At 45.6% G+C, this 17194-nt stretch overlaps 1 protein-coding gene across 1 annotated transcript in view; it reads left to right on the top strand.

The window, feature by feature from the left end:
* Positions 1 to 13058: 13058 nt before the first annotated feature.
* Positions 13059 to 17194, top strand: part of FAM171A1 (family with sequence similarity 171 member A1) — a gene marked incomplete at both ends in the record, with an annotated part of 89793 nt that continues 85657 nt past the window's right edge. The window contains one exon of the mRNA XM_082330383.1: positions 13059 to 13152. Within this exon, the coding sequence (XP_082186509.1) occupies positions 13059 to 13152 (94 nt within the window). The remainder of the gene's footprint in view (positions 13153 to 17194) is intronic.

Genomic DNA, 17194 nt, shown 5'->3' with positions numbered 1-17194 from the left:
ACTAACTCCATGGACTTTAAAGTGAGCAAGAAATGAAAGCTTTTTACTCAGTTAATACTTTTCTTTTATATATATATATATATATATATATAGGCCTACCAGTGGCATGCACAGATACAGTTGTATGCATACATATATGTATTTATGTGTCTTGATACATATCTATGTATATATTAACAATATATACATAAAGATTGAAAAAGGTCAGTATTCCACAGTGACATTGCAAACACATAAACAAATGCTTTTCATGGAGGGGAAATACAAGAAAAGCATGCTTGAACTCTACAACTTCCATGTTAGTACTACTAGATTTCCATTTTCAATAGTTTGGGTGTATCCACATGCATATGCATGCATACCTGGTTAAGCCTAGCATTTGAAGAGTTCCAGTTTCCTACAGTCAACATTTCAGTAATGTTTATGTAGGTTGTGACCACCCTGAGTCCTTAATTTTAGTAGGAATTGTGTGTCTAAACATTCCTGAGGACACTGTGCCTGACAGTCAGAGGTACTGAAATCCTTCAACCCAAAGCCAGCCCATCTCAAAAGCAGGCTGGCATGCGCTAAGCCAGTCTGAAACAGAGGCAGACAAATTCAGTGCACATTTGGACAGCATAGCTTTTGGGACGCGTCTGAGTCACTCTCACGCTGAAATAATGTCCCCGCAACCAAGCCAAATACAGGGCTTCCAGAGCACCTCTCACTCTCTGCAAGTATGTGATCCAGTTTGGGGCCCGTCTACTTTTCGTGGGCCAAACCCACTCATTTTTATCTTCATTTTCTCAAGCTAGATAAAATCACAGCGTCATAAGATACATGTAATAAGTTCACATCTCATTTTCATTGTGCTCTGGAAAACACGCTGCAGTGGATGTCTTTTAGTTGGCATAACGTTTTCAGTTAAAAGCAGAAACAGCCTGCCTCTCAGTTTTTGTGGCACACTGGTTCTGTACTCTGTCTGATGGCCGTACCATCTCTGTCAATGAGTGAGCTCAATATATTTTCCCAGCTCCTGTCTCCCATATTGTTCTTTTGCAGTGTAGAGGGGTTGTAAGAGAAGCTGAGTAGTCCTTGTATCCTTGAGCCCTGCACTACAGGGATAGCCTGACTCTTATCTATGGACATTGTTCCACAATCCCACGCTCAGCAGTCCCTTAAGTTTCTTCCCTCCTGGGGAAAAAAAAAGAGATTTTTAGATTTCTTATTAGTCTCTACCCTGTCTTCCCAACACATGGCCACAAACTGTCTTGCCTTCAGTAGTTTTCTCTGTGTTGGATGCAGGGGCTGATAATAACGCTTTTTTTTTTTTCCTTTACAGAAGGCATACCTTCAGCTAGAGGACTGTTTCTGGAGCAGCATGGGGTGTAGGAGCACTCAGTGAAGGGCTATGAATATTCCTCAGGAAGCAGCACAGGGTTTGGTGTAAGATTAAACTGGGTAATCCATAACCAGAGCAGGCATATGGCGTGTCAGCATGGTGGGAAACACCAACAGCTCAGGCAGAGGCTGTGAGCAGAGCTCAAGGGAAGGGCCTGGGAAAGCCAGAAGTTTGCTGCCTTTCTTAGAAGCAGCTGATCCCCACTTCAGTGACAGCAGCGTTTTGTTGCTCCCAGGAGTCTGCTCCGATAGGCAGCTACCCACTTTGCCTTTCTCAGAGCCAGTCCTGCCCACATCAGTCTTCGAAGGGTTCAGAATGCCAGACACAAAAGCAATTTCACAACGCTTCAGCCCCCATCTCCTGAGGCTTGTGCCTCTTGAGAAGCCTCAATGTTTTCCTAAGTAATCACGAAACGAGTCCCTTCCAGCCAGTTACATTTATGATGAATTACGATGCCTGGTCTTATTCACTCATGAGACAAATAATACAGTCCTGCCCATAATTTCAGTATTTCACATTTCACTGTGTTTATCTTGCACACTACTTAAGCTCTGTCTTTTCCAGATGATGAGTAATTCAGGCAAAACCACCTGCAGATGCTCCTTCTCTCATTCACACTGCCCGCCCTTGGAAATCCGTGGCGGCATCTGTTTCAGACAGACAGTCCTCCAAAAGAATGGGAAGAGCTGATTGTCAGATAGCAACTGAGACAATAACCGCTCTCCTATTTTTTTAATGTCATTTAATAAAAATTTCAGCAAATGTTCAATTCTGGTACATTTGTAATCAACAGCACAGATGTCAGGTTTAATTAGCAGTCAGTGACGGGTTCTGTATTTGTGCTTCAGTCAATATGATCTCCTGTATATCAAGTATAATGCAAACTTACAGTGAAAAGTATCACAGTTCAAATGAACAGACTATTCAGCCATATCTACATGCTCTGGACAAATATAGGGATAAAATGAAAAGGAGAGAACAGTGCAGACAGAGTTCTGTGCATTTCTAATAAGTATACAGGGAAATACAAGGGAAGATATGCAAAACCTGACCTGGAAAAGTCCTGGCACAAGTGTATAAATATTTGCCAGCATGGTAATTAACTTCTTGGCTGAATCTAGATTACATAAAATGTTCAGTCTCAGTGCACTCAGAAAATAAAAGCCGTGGACCACAAAAAAAGGAAGAGTATTTAAATATAATAATGAATTGCCTTTTAATTTTTTAGTCTTCAGGTGAACCCCCTTCATTTTCAATTCTATCATTTGTATTTTAAATGAATAATATTTAAATGAAAGTGAAGAGCTGCTATCTCCTTTTCACTAAAGCGGGGACTAAGTTAATTCTCTCCTAAACTCTGGCAGAGAGAACACTGTCATCTCTTCTTCCCCTAGCTGACAAAAACACTTACATTGTTTATCAGTCCTTCGGTCACCTTCCTCCAACAGGTTTCTGACATCGCCTTCCTTCCCTGCCAGATGCACCTTTGGCGCTTTGCTTCACGTGTACTCTCTCATTTCCATCGCTTCCCCCCTCTGTGCTATGCACAGAGAACGGGTGCACTCGGGGTCTTCGGGGGCAACCTGAAAACAGCGCGACTGTGACTATCTTTACCTCCATGCGTAAAGGTTGCAGGGAATGGCAAAATCTTAAGGGTGATGGGTTTGGCTTTTGGTTGCTTCCAAAATAATGGGAGATGGCGGGACAAGGAAAAGGCACAAGTACACCAAGATGCTTCCTGAGACAATGAGCTCTGGAAATCATAAGGCTCAGAATAATAGCAAGTAAACCATCAGAACCATTTATAAGCATAAATACATGTGAAAAAACAAGCAGTTTCCACATATTAATAATTGTAGAATTTAATACTTATGTGTCACATGAAACAACTTGGTAGCAAACTCTATGTGAGCTTGAAGACATTAATAATGAGCTCGAGTTTAGTGACAGAAGGCAAAAAAAATAACGTTGCAATGTGCATCACGATAATTGTGGTGGGAGGGCCACTGTTTAGCACTAGCTAATTCAAAGCTGAGCCCTTGGGAGCGAAGAAACAAGTTGCATTTGCTGGCACAGCTGTAGCTGTCGAAGAGATTACTAAGCTGGGATGGGATGTGTGTGGCAATCAGGTGCAGCAGACCATTCATTTGAGAAAAATTATATCAATAATTTCCTTGATATTTTGTTTTTAACTAGGTAGATAAAATTAAAATATTCCAAAAATTATTTCCATTAAGGACTGGTGGGATAATATTGTGAAATGAATACCTGAAATATTTTGAAAGTCAAGCTTAGATAGACCCTGGAAAATTACAGGGTCTGTAATATAATTTACAATTACATTATATAATTACAATATAATTCTCTGTCTTTGTAAATTACCAATAACTGTGCATTATTTTTAAGCTGCCGCATAACTGCATTTGAAAAAAACCTGAGCTTTAACTTTAAAAACGGTAAGTATCCAGTTCTTATGAAGAAACAATGAATCAAACCGACGCGGCGTTGTCTGTTTGAATCAGCAGGTGTATTGACACCAAACAAAGATACAGGGCGAATTCTGATCAGTCAAAACCAACCATTCCTCCGTTTAGATTAAAGAAGAAAAGAGGTTGGAGTAGGAAGGTAGGAGTGGACCTGCAGTAGTCGAGACAGATAGGTAAAACTGCTTGAACAAGACTGGCAGTAGGCATGTTTAGGATAAAGTAAAGTTTAGAAAGATAAACTGGGATAAATGTATGAGATAAAACAACTGGGAGGAAAGAGAAAGAAAAAAAATGGAAGGGCTGTTTAGAAGTATGGGTGAGACATAACAGTAAGCAGGTTTTAAATAATAAAAGAAGAGAAAGGACAAGGTTTTTGAGGAGAATGTTGTAATTTCCAATTGTAAAGCTGGTGTGCTTGAAACTAAAAGGTTGAAGTAACAAGGTGGAGAAGAAAGATAAAGGAGATTTTGGTAATGTAGGCAGTAGCTGAAACCATGAGAATAAGTGAAGTGTCCTGGGTGAGAGGAAGTCTGAGAGCAGAGGTAACGGGCAGATGGGAGGAAGGGGAGCCACAGAAAGAAGATTATTGACACAGCTGACTGGAGAACTTTAGTGAAATTCAGTTTTTAAAATCTTGCTAAGATTATGGCTTCTGAGAACAATGTTTGCCAGTTTTGTATTGATTTATAAAGTGGTTTCTTTTTTTCTTTTTTCAAGAAGACTAAAATCTGTACGGAACTTCTTAATGACAGCTCAAGGCTATTAAGCAAGACTCTCTTGCATTTTATTTTTGCTGACTCAAAGGGAGAGAACAGAAGGAACTGTCATCAGGAGGCACAGCGAAGCAGAGGCACTCACAAACTCCCCGAACAGAGCTGTGCCTGGACGGGTGTTTGTATCTCCATCAGCTTCCAGAAGAGCTGCACTGCTGTGGTGCACGGGGGAAGACAACTGAGAGCAACGGTGTGACTCAGTGGTGAGGAACTCGGATCTAAACTGCTTTGATTGTATTTTATCAAGGCGACTAAACAGACAGCGGAGGCTCTTAAATTTAGTCAAAAGCCGTTAAGAGCTTTAGGGAAGACAGTGGCTTTAGTAAGGCATTACACCAAAATGACACTTTAGAAAGTTTCTGTTTTGCTGGTATGCTTTTGCCATCCTTTGATGTAGCACAAAGATAGTTCAGTTTATTTAAATCTGACTTTTTTTTTTGTTGTATCATAAGAGCTTTGTGGCAGTTCAGACAATCCCACAAGTACTGTCCAGCAGAGTTTAAATCAAGCCTTCGCCAGAGAAAGTTTTAAGTTCTCTTAGCTCATATCCAAATGATATCCCTTCAGCTGAATGGAGCCATAAATAACAGAAAAGGGAAAAGAAGGATTTTTGAGCTGAATAACAACTTCCTCTTAATTATAGTCTGTGTTAAACTTATAACAATTCTTAGTATGAATGTTGTCACCTTTTCTTATTGAGAATTTTGTTATGTTGGTGTTCTTACTAAATCTTTAGCTCTCAGAGTCAGGGGCTCATCTGGGACTCTCAGATATTTGTTGTTTGTTTTAAATTCAGCTTTCAGAAATGCAGGAAAAAGCTGGAAAACATAACTACCCCAGAGGTTAAAAAACCCTTGCCAGTCACAAAATGTGCAAAATAATTCCATTTGGGGATGGGAGGATGTGAGGTGTCTGGTTTTTAATTGGACATTTAGGATTAGTGATACTGAAAACCGGAAATTAATGCAGTAAAGAGTAAGAAAAACACTTCTCTGTGTGTGTGTGTGTGTGTGTGTGTGTGTGTGTGTGTGTACTTGATGCATTATACATGGTGCTACATTTTTGGGTATATAAGAACTGAATCTTAAGACCAGGACATGCTTAGCCTCTCAGCATTAAGCAAGACTGGAGTCTTGTATGTTTGTATGAGAACTGGAGCAGGAACTGGCAGAGGTTGAAAAGAATCATAACTACAGTTCTGTTTTAGAGCATCTGTGGTCAGATACAGAGACCTTGATTTGCTTGTCAGTGCTCTAGTTTTGGATTATCTTAATGTTTTGTCTTTCAGTTAAATGAAATCCCTTCAGCCTAGCGCTAGTGGGTTCTTGCTTGTTTGTTGTTAGTAAGCTGTACACAAGGCTATATGCCCTCTCTGCCCTGTCTTGTGCTCTTATAAAACTTCTTAGTTTATAAAACAATGATTTGATCGTATCCCCACATGTGGATTTTAGCATCTCCCCATGTTTTACAGAGAGCCTTCCAGCTGCTGCACACTCAAATATATTCTGCCCTAACTCAGTGGCTGCAAATTGAAGTATCCATGCCTGGCTTGCCAAGACATGTATTATCACTGGGAAATATCTAGGTACCAGGACTGGCATTTCTACATTGGACTGGCAGGCTTTTTCATCATATGCTTCCACCAAATGTTTTTCCAGCAGAAGTATGGGTTGCTTCAAAAAAGTGATAGGTTATTGTACAGTATTTCTGAACTTGCATTTTCCCCTCTGGGAAATGCTGAACAGCAGTATGTGGAGCATTTTTTTTAAAACCTCTGCGCTAGACTCCTTACAGTCCTTGGTGTCAGTCCAGACCTTTTCTTCTTCCAAGATAAATTGAGTATCATTCAGCTAGTTGTTTCAGTCTTCAGGGAAATACAAACACTGTGCCTCAGCTATTCTAAGGAGGCTTTGCACAGCGTCAACAGAGAAAACTAGTTTTTGATGTAGGCAGCTGCCCAGGGCAGCAATCTACAGGAGCTGCCATTCACCCCAGTAAGGGACAGACGTTTCCTCACAGCTCACCTGCGAACGGGGTTAGGCAGAGCTCACTGCTCCCAGAAGTGGACTTTGTTTTTTGTAGCTATGCACAGGGCCAGACTTGCTGCTGTTCCTGCTAAGGGAAGGGCTGGGGTGGGAGGGACAGTGGCCACTTTGAAGGGGAGCCTGTGATCTGCTGGCAGCAGCAGTCACTACTCTCTCGCTTCTTCCCTGGTGCCGCTCTCTCCTTCCATTGCTCTTGGCCCTGAGCTTGCTCTTCACCTTCATGTGTCGTCTCCCTCGGCAGGAGCAGAGGCTGCTCTTTTTGCTAAGAGGAGGAAGGTACCTGGGAAGGAAGACAGCAGGGATCTGCTCATCTTCTGAGCAGATCATGCTGGAGGGAGAGGCACAAGCTCACAGATGCTGGTATCTCCCATAGCTCCCAGACCCCATACAGGCCTTTCTTCATCCTTCCTTCCCCTGTCCCAAAGCCCACGGACTCCTTGGTCATCCTTTCATCCCTGCTTCAGATCTACTGTCGTCTCCCAGTCCTTTCTCAGCTGCTGGAGCCCAGTATCCCAAAACGCTCATTTTGAGTTCAAGACTCCCTACTAGCCTCTCCTCTGCAACCTTTAGGCAATGCTTACAGATCATTTTTTTAGTCTCAGTCTAGTCCTATTCTGGTAGCTCCCACAAGATAAATATTATTTTATTTAATATAGAAATAGGGCAGTGAAACCTACTTTTGGCTTTAATATTTATTGAAGCCTTGAGCTGGTCCACATCCAGTTGTCTACCAAGGGATTTAGTGTGCAGTCAGGTACGGGGATGTATTTCACACGTAACTGTTCCACACTGACTTCCCTATGTAAGCAAGTACTTAGGTCTTGCTTAGGTAAACATTTCTTTACCTTATGAGCACGTATAGGCACTAGTTGACTTTCATGTTAATAGCGCAGCATGTGTATGTCAATATTGAAATGATCTGAGATCTTCAGGGTAAAAGATATTTATGCCAAAGATGATAGCATTATGTTTTGGTATCCACACTCAGCATGGATACAACTAAAACAACAGTCATTCTCAAACACTGTTAGATTTCCAGTAAGGATAGGAAGTTATTGTTGTCCTGACCATAAAACTTTGCTTTGCTCTTTGAAAGATCCAAGACTAAATAGCTTCTATAGTTTTCACGTGAAATGCTGAATACTGCATAATCAGTAGCTGGCTCAGCTTACCAGGAGCATTGCAAAATAACCTTAAGGGCTTTGTACTCTTGACATTCACCTTTTTTTTTTTTAGATTTAGTTTTGTGTGATCTTCCATATGTAAAACAACTTGTGCACTGGTAAACACGACTCTGCTAGAAATGATAAAAGTACTTCAAAGCCATTCTCAAATTCACAGACCAGTATTACCAACCAGAAAGGCTAGATAACAGCTTGCTAGAGATGTGTCTTTATTACAAATATTTGCACCTCTTGGTTCGCTGAACTCACTTGCTATATAGAAAATATTTAACTGTTAATCCATTATAGATTTGTCATTGGCTGTCTGAGCACCACTTTCATAATTTGCATTTGTGTACATGGAAATAATACCACAAGAAAAACTGTTCTAGAAGTTGTGAGAGAGAATAGAAAAGAACTAATTAGCCCAAATTTTTGCTTAAGCATATTCAGCATACCATTCAAAAGTGTCTGTGAAACTACGCATCATAGAAAATTGAAAATTTTAACTATAAGCCTAACCTCAAAGTAAGCCATACAGTCTTCAAGGCACTCTTTCAACATGTCTGTCTACTAATGATTGGTACAGAGAGCCTCATTAATAGCAAATCATGTTGTAAGTACACTAGTATGCATGACTTAAATGGTCAACTATTTGGAAGTTTGTTTGTTTGTACAATTCAAACTAATTTACATTGTTTGGACAATGTAAAAATGTACAATGTGTAGCCTCAGCATGGACTGGACAAATAGCAAATGCTGTAGAAAGGAAAAATTTCCTTTCCCACCTTGGGGTAGGAATAGGTCCTATCACAGAAGGGTTGAGGTTGGGAGGCACCTCTAGAGGTCATCTAGTCCAACCTTCTGCTCAAGCAGGGCCACCTAGAGCCAGTCGCCCAGGATCGTGTCCAGGTGGCTTTTGAGTATCTCCACAGATGGAGACTCCACAACCTCCCTGGGCAGCCTGTGCCAGCGCTCAGTCACCCTCACAGTAAAAAAGTGTTTCCTGATGTTCAGAGGGAACCTCCTGTGTTTCAGTGTGTGCCCACAGCCTCTGGTCCTGTCACTGGGCACCACTGACAAAAGCCTGGCTCCATCCTCTTTGCGCCCTCCCTTCAGGTATTTATATACATTAATAAGATCCCCCCGAGCCTTCTCTTCACCAGGCTGAACAGTCCCAGCTCTCTCAGCCTTTCCTCATATAGGAGAGATGCTCCAGTCCCTTCATCATCTTCATGACCCTTTGTTGGACTCTCTCCGGTATGTCTGTGTCTCTCTTGTACTGGGGAGCCCAGAACTGGACACAGTACTCCAGGTGTGGCCTCACCGGTGCTGAGTAGAGGGGAAGGATCACCTTTCCTTGACCTGCTGGCAATACTTTGTCTAATTCAGCTAAGGATACCCTTCACCTTCTTTGCTGCAAGGCACACTGCTGGCTCATGTATGACCAGAATTAGAGCTGAGCTCTCACTAGAGGTTGATTTAGGTCATATTATTGTATTAATGTTATTTACTGACACCTCTCCTGTGGTGTTTACTCAGGCTGCAGTAAATTGGCTCCTTTTTTTCTTTAAAGGTGTCTAGCCATTTGGTATCAGCAAACAAGGCATGAAAACATGACTGGAGTATAACTGATACTTGCTTAAGTTTGAAGAGGATTTGAATCCAGCTTGAAGACATGAACTATCCCATGTGTCACAGGGAGCGTTCATCCAGGAATCAATGGCATTACCAATATGTCAGTGTTAGATACTTCAGTGCTCATTGAAGCAAGGGAGAAAAGATAATTTCAAGAGAAGCTATTTGGAGGAATAGCTCAGTTTCATGACATGAATGGGTGCGTTTATGAAAATGCTACCATATAATTATATATATAAATTTAGCTTATTCAGGAAGGAGACAAGCCCTGTGTGCCCAGCATGGTCTAGAAGTATATATGGGCTGTAATAAAGAGGGCTAATGCAGGGAGCGTGTGGTATTATATGTAGCTTGTGTTTTCAAAATCTGCATAGCCTATTTAGGATCAGGTATCCACATCTCACTTTGGTAGGTCAAAATATTTAAGGGAATATGACGAAAAAATACGGGGTTTCTTTTCATCCTCTGCCATGTTATTGTCAGATGGGATATTGTAATATCAAGATCTAGGTATTAACTTATACCTAATTTGAAAATAAGAGATCTGTGAATAACCACGTCTGGAAAAGCTTTTATCCTTTCTTCATGTCTAATTGGCTTTTGTGAAGTGGTAGATGTGATATGATGATATCTCTTAGTCACAGAATCCATATAGGTGAACTATATTTCCCAGGCTAAATAAAACCCAAAAGCTATGTGACCACCAACCTAATAAAGTTGAATTTCACAACTTTAAGGTGGCTTACTCAAGTTAGGCAGCAAAACAACACAGCAGTCTGTAATTCCAGTGAGTCACGGTAGTTCGCAATGCCCAGCCACAGCAGAGAGAGAAGCGCTACGGTGAGTGGCTGCAAGTAGTATTCTTTCTTCTTTGAAGGAAGAAGGCAATGATGAAAAGTTATCCTTTCATATGCCTGTAGCTTGTAGTAGGAATTAGGAAACGTCCTTTGCTTGAACTGTAAATCCATTGCATAATGGGTCAAGTGAGCAAATGCAGCCAAAACTGAGTCTTGAAACGGACCATTTGTTTACTAGTGATAAAGCAAAATTTTCTATTTTTGTAAAAGATGATTAAGGGAAGGGCCTATGTAAATAGCTTTCTACTTTCTTAAACGTAAATTCTAGACAAAATTCAGTGCAATATCCTATTCCTCAGTGCAATATCTCCTTTCTTTTCCAGCCCCAATCGTTATGTGTTAGCCACTGGTTGTGTTGCAAGGACCATGGTATATGTTTTCTGTGAATATAATACAACCACATTCAGGAAAATGCATATTCGTCTTTGCAACAAATTGCTCTAGCTTTCCTACTGGGCAGAAATAGGTTTTATATAAGTTTCTGGCTATGAGCTCATCTTATTTATGCTACTTTAAATCAATGGACATCCAGAGAAAGGAAAATGGAATCTCAAAAAAGATGCTATATAATGTGTGATTATTTACCAGGTGGCCAACCTTCTTTCTTTAGAAAGGAGTGGCTTCACAATCACTAACAGCCCCTAAACTTTGATCAGTTTTGTTTTAAATCCACTGGGGTCTTCAGACCATGCTTGGTACATGATAACTGTTTAGACATGACATGAGTTTACAATATTGAAATCTTTGTTTTATGATAAGCAGGAGTAAGATCAGATGATCTGTATTTGCTCATTTGGTCTCCTCTGTGAACTGAATAGCCTTTTTGTACCTACTTTTCTTATAAGACTGAGCTTTACAAATAAATCCTCCAAATTCTCAGGATAAAAAGATAAAGTTGCAGTGTCTACACCATATTTATCAACTCTCAGAAAATGTATTTGAACAACTTAACGGTAAAACCAGGGTGAACTATATTGTAATCAATTGGAGTGTCTCTAAAAAGGAACAGCAAAATCAGCTTTCACACTTCTGGGGCACAAGAATTTCATAAAATTCATAAAAGGAACAACCTGTAGCTTGTGGTATAGCTACTCTGGTCAAATAATGAAGTGACAAAGTAAACGACTGTACTGCTTTCTAAAAATAAATGTATAACGCATTGCATTTTTATGGAAGATTTTATTTAAAAATAGACGTTACAGATAAAACCTGAAGCTTTAGGACACCTGTGTCAGAGATTAAACTTGTAGGTATGCAAACTTCAGTCTTACATGCAAACCGACGCATTGGCAGCGTTTGGGAGCAGATCGTGGGAAATCCACGAGCCGGTGGGGCAGAGGCTTTGCTTTGCACAGCTGTGTAAAGACTTGCCATAATAGCTGTCTGTAGCAGCAGCCTCCGTGCTGGAGGAAACATGAGGAGCGCCTGTTCTCCCTCCCCGAGGAAGCGTAACGCTCAGCAGGGCCCGGGGAGGGAGGAGAGAGCGCTGGGGCCCTGTGTTGTGTCTCCGCTGGCCTGGAGGAAAGCACACCAAGAGATGCTCCGACGGACGGGGCGAAAGCCCCCAGGGCGGCTGCCCCTGCCCTTGCTGCCGTTCCCCCCGAGCTGCGGCGGTCGTGCCCCGGTGCCGCGGCGGGCGGCCGCCGCGCTGCCGCCTCCCGGGGGCTCTGCGGGCCCCTGGCCGAGCCGCGGCTGACCTCCGCCTCCACTGCCACATTTCAACCCCAAAGTTTGCCTTTCTCGTGCAGTTTGCAATAGCATTTTTTAAACAATTTTGTATAAAAACGAGCAGATGGATGCATTTTCTGTTGGTCTTTGGTTGTCGTCTTCTTTTTTTTTTTTAAAAAAACCCGCTTTAGATACAACATCAGCAGCAGGGGACCAGGCCGGGGGGGCCCTGTGACTCGACACGTCTCAGCCGTGACACTATAAGCCACCACGTCCGTCTTCCCCCTCGTCCCTCCCGCTGGGCTGCGGCTGAAGGCGAAGGAGCCGCCGCGGCGGGGGACAGCACCACCGCGGAGGCCATTTTGCAGCCGCTGAGGGAGGGGGAGAGAGGGCGGCGGGCGCGGCCGGGCGGGCCCCGGCCCCCCGCGGCAGGTAAGCGCGGCAGCACCTGGCGGAGGGGGGGGGCGGGCTGCCCACCGGGGCACCGCGCCTGCCCCCGGGCGGCAGCCGGTCTGGCGGGGCGACGAGGCTCGGCGTGAGGCGGCATGGCCGCCCGGCGGGCCCCGCTGCTCGCCGGGGAGCCGCGGCCCCTCGCCCCGCGGCGGGCAGGGCCGGGCGGGGCGGGGCGCGGCCGGCAGGGGGCGCTGTCCCGCCGGGCCGGCCGCGCGGGGCAGGGGTGCCGCAAAGGGTTAAGGAGCGGGCGGCGGAGGCCGGCCGCCCCCGCCGGGGGAGCGGGGAGAGATAAACGGGGGGGGGGGGGGGGATTAAAAAATAAAACCAGACAGGCGCCGGGGCCGCGGAGCGCTCCCGCCTCTCCTTCCCCCGCCCGCCCGGGGGGACAGCGCGGGCCGCGGAGGCCGGGGCGCAGCGGCGGGACGACAATGCAGCAGGCGGAGAAAGCAGGAGGGGCAGCGCACGGCAACATGGAGGGAGGCGCGGAGCGGGCCAGCCCCTGATGCGGCTCTTTCTCCTCCTCCTCCTCCTCCTCCGGGCAGCGGCTCCGGCGGCGATTCCCTCCCTGGCGGCGGCTGGCGGCGGCGGGTGGAAATGAGCAGGTCGGCGGCGCTTCTCCTCTGCCTGCTGGGCTGCAACGTGTGGAAGGCGGTGACCAAAACCTTAGGGGCGCCCGAGGCGGCTCAAGGTCGGTGCGGGAAGGGCGGCGGGACTGGCCCGCTTTGTGCGGTGGCCCCCGGGGCGGCGGGGGGCTGCATTGTGCGGGCGGCGGCGAACTTGGGGGGGCCTGGGCCGGGGGCTTGGCGGGGGGGGCGCGGCGATGCGGGACCTCTCCCGGCTCCCAGCGCCCGCCGGCTGCGGGGCGCAGCGGGGGCGCCGCCCGCCTCAGAGCCCCCCAGGCCCGGGGTGGTGAAGGCAGCCCCGCGGCGGAGGCGGGCGCAAGCTCCGCGGCTGGGGAGCTTTTGTTAACGGAAGGGGCAGGGGCTGCCGCTGGCCTCATTGTGCTGCCCCCTCCCTCCCTCCCTCCCTCAGCGCCGCCGGAGCTGTTGCATTGCGTCCTTCTCCACCGGTTCCCCTCCTCCCCGCCATGCCCGCCGCAGGGCCCGACGCGGCGGTGAGAGGCGGGCTGAGGGGCACCGGCGGCCGCAGGCCCTGCCCCCGGCCGTGCGGGGCCGCCGGGCTGCGGGCTCGGCCCGCCGCCCCGGGACGTTTCCGGGCCTTTTGTTCGGCGCGGTGGGCTGCCCGCCGGCCGGGCGGGGGCCTGTCACGGCGCCGGGCGGCCGCTGCGCCCCGCGGCAGCCGGGGAGAGACACTTCCCCGGCCGGGCAGCCTCGTCCTCCCCCTACGCCCTCGCCCGGGCGGGAGCAGAAGCCGCAGCGAGGCAGTGCCCGAGCCCCCCGGGAGGCCGCGGCGGCTCCCCCGGCACCTGGGGCAGCTTCTGGTCCTCCTGGGCCGGGACGGGGTCCTGCCGGGGGCTGCTCTGCCCTGAGCCTCGCAGGTGCCGTGGTGAGGGGCCCCTCGGCGGCGAGGCGCACCTGCCCTCCAGCCCTCGCCCCCGTGGAAACGCGGCGGCGGGGCACGCTGCCCCATGCCCCGCTTGCCCTCGGCCTGGCGTTTGGTGGCCGGCTTGCCCTCGGCCTCCTCCTGCCGGGCTCCGGCAGCGATCCTGCGGCAGCATCGCGCCTGCCGGGACCACGGCTACATCGGGAGGCAGAAAACTTGTCTGCCTAAGGGTCTGAAACATGCTTGGAGGAAATGCATCCTCCCCCGTGGCCAGTGCGAGCCTCATGGCATGCGTTGTCAAGTGGCTAAATGTGCCATCTGCGATGAGAGACCGTACGCCGGCTTAGCCTTCATGGCGATGGCTTGGCAGCGTCCTTCCCGCTGTGGCGGGGTGGCAGTACACCACGCGACGAGTACCCTTATGTCCTGTTTCCTCTAACCTTTCCTGTCTCGCGCGTCAGTAAGAATCAGAAAGCGATGCTTGCCACAAGAAGGAAAGCGTTAAAAGTAAGCTTTTTGGACTCTTTCTTTTGTGGTTGTATTTGCAGTATGCTAAGTAAGATATAGGTGGGCCTGTGCTCTCATACAGAGTATTCAAAAGGTATTGGTATCTTGTAGCAAAACCTACCGCGCTAGGCAATCTGACTTCAAATGTAATGTCAGATTCTGCCTGTTTTTTAAGGACAAAACAGTAGCAGTTCTGGAGTAAGAAGTACTAAACTGTAACTCAAAGGCCAGTAAACTCAGGACTATACGGGGTTTATTGATAAGCGTGCCAGAAAAACAGAGCTGTGTTCATCCCTTGAAGCTACTACTTCAGATACCAAGTTAACGTCAAAATCTATTGTAATTTCTGTATCATATGGAAAAATCTCTTTCATATACGTGATCAAAGTGGTGAGGTATCGGCCAAATTAGTGCCTTTCAACTGCCCTGTCGATCTCATCTTCTATTGTCAAGCTCAATTCATGGTATGTGGAAAGGCTTGTCTCTATAGCTGCTACATCTACATCAAGTCTGTTAGATGATTATTTAATAGCAGCTATGTCACTGAGCAGAGAACATTTCTATCTAAATAGAATAGTCTAATTTTATCTTCCGTGTAAGATCATCTGAGTTTTCATAGATAGCATCATTTTCCAAACTCTAATTACAAGCCCAGTCTTTACTCTTTGGCCATGTACATTGGTAAGTGGATATGTAGAGCTAATCTCATATTGAAGTGTGTTCTGCTCACTAGTTACCAGCTACTTACCATGAGTCTTTTTTTGACAGTTTATGCGATGCCAGCTTGTAGCCTTGGATAAGTTCCTAATCATCAGGTGTGAACATCTTCTGGGGAAAAGAGTTTTAGTACCAGGCACGGTCCCTGTTTGTATACTGAGCACAGTAAGTGCTAAATGGTTGTAAAACCTTAACCAACTGTTTTTCCCTCCTGCCCTTTTAGCGCTGCAGTGATAGTTGTAGCTACAGGTGAAGGGCCATTGCCAAAGTTCAGGGATGTTTGCAGATGACCGACTTTCCCCTTGTGGCTGGGAAGAGAGTAGTGAAAAACCAAGGGATAGGAATAAAGGTGGAGGTGAGAAAGCCAGAGGATGCCATCAGGGAGTAATTGCTTCAGCTGCAATATTTATTGGACAGGCTGCAAGAGACTAGGGCAGAGAGTTCTTCTCGTGGTGGGACAGATTAGAGGAGACTCAGTTAAGATGTTCCATGCCTGTGTTAGCATCCCAAATAAATAGGTCTTGGATTTGGAGCTATTTGAAGGTGGGGTTTGTAGTCAGTGTTCTGGTTAAGGAAGGGATGAGGGGCGATGCTTTGCATTGAGCATTTCTCTTTTTCGCTGCTCTCAGCCGTATGTTCAGACAGTCCCAGCTCCAAATTCTGCTCGGCCAGACTGATTACGTAATTCGTGAATATGGAAAGTACTGGTAATTAAGCTCTGCATTTAGCACCCTATTTAGAAAATTGGATGACTTTGGCACGCTGTTACCTTATTTGATTCATTATGCAGATCTGTTGTGGCCTCTGAAGGTCACAGAGGTAACTTTCTAAGTTTCAGTAACTTCTTTTCTTTAATATGGTAAAATCCACAAAGATGAGTTCTTCATTTTTGTCAGCGTTGGAGCTTAGAGCCCCAGCAGTGAGGCTGTTAGAAGTCCATGAAGGTATGCTTTAGGTTTGGTAAAGCTTTACCTCTTTAATTTCTCTCAGATACTTAAAACCTGACAAGTGTTTCAGGTGAGGACTCAATTACGGTTTTGAGGTTTTTCTGGTGTTTTTGTTTGTTTGTTTTTTAATTGTTCTATCAGGTATTCCAGAATTGGTTTGAATGCTGAAATGAATGTGTAGAAATTTTAATTTAAACAAACTAACCCTTAAGCTGCATTCCTGTTGGGAATTGGTGATTTGTCTGATGAGTACAGACAAAATACACAGTGAGTTTTCTTCACATGAACAGATCCCTTTTAAACTTAGGGAGCCTTGGCAAATAGTAATTTAAGAATTATATGAAGAGGTAACACTAATGCAGGGAGAATGTAAGCAAAATCAGTGTAACTTGAGAAGGGGTTAAATTTCTTTGTTGCCTGTAAGCTTTGCTTTGCAGTAGAAGATGAGAATGATTCATTTGTAGATGCTAGAGAGAGGCTCTTTTAAGAGAAATCCTGGAATATTCTGTTGTAGTGCAGAAGTCCAGTATGACTTGTCAGCTGCAGTGGGTATTGGTTTTAATTCATGTCTTCATTGGTCTTCATATTTCATTAGTTGTCCAAAACAAAGAAGTTATGAAGAATAAAATAACATTTGAGTAATAAGTAGCGCCCAGTTCAAGGACTAGTCTAGTAGTAGATGAATGTGCTCAGGATATCTCACCTTCACAATCCCAGAATGAGACCAGGCAGATACTTTTTTTTCCTAGTATGATGATGAATAAAAGTTGAGCTGTTGCCGCTTAGTCTGAATCCTCAGTATCTTCTCCTTCTATGTGCATGGAGGACGGGAGGGTTGATGCTTGATTCCTGCTGTTTGAAATTGCCTGCCTGCCTGCTAATAGCCATTACATTATTTGACATTGTGAAAGCCAATTTCACAACCATTTCAGCTGGACATTTTGTAAAGGGTTCTTTTCTGGACAGCACAGTAACAGCTGTGAGGAGACCCTCAAGTTCTTAGCTTTTTTGAAGCCAGTTATCCCAGACTTGCAGTTTTAGCAATGATGATAAAAT

The sequence above is a fragment of the Platalea leucorodia genome, assembly GCF_965183815.1.
Source record: "Platalea leucorodia genome assembly, chromosome: 1".
Taxonomy (NCBI): Eukaryota; Metazoa; Chordata; class Aves; order Pelecaniformes; family Threskiornithidae; genus Platalea; species Platalea leucorodia.
The sequence above is the reverse complement of the archived record's forward strand: the minus strand, read 5'-3'. Positions and strand labels throughout refer to the sequence as shown.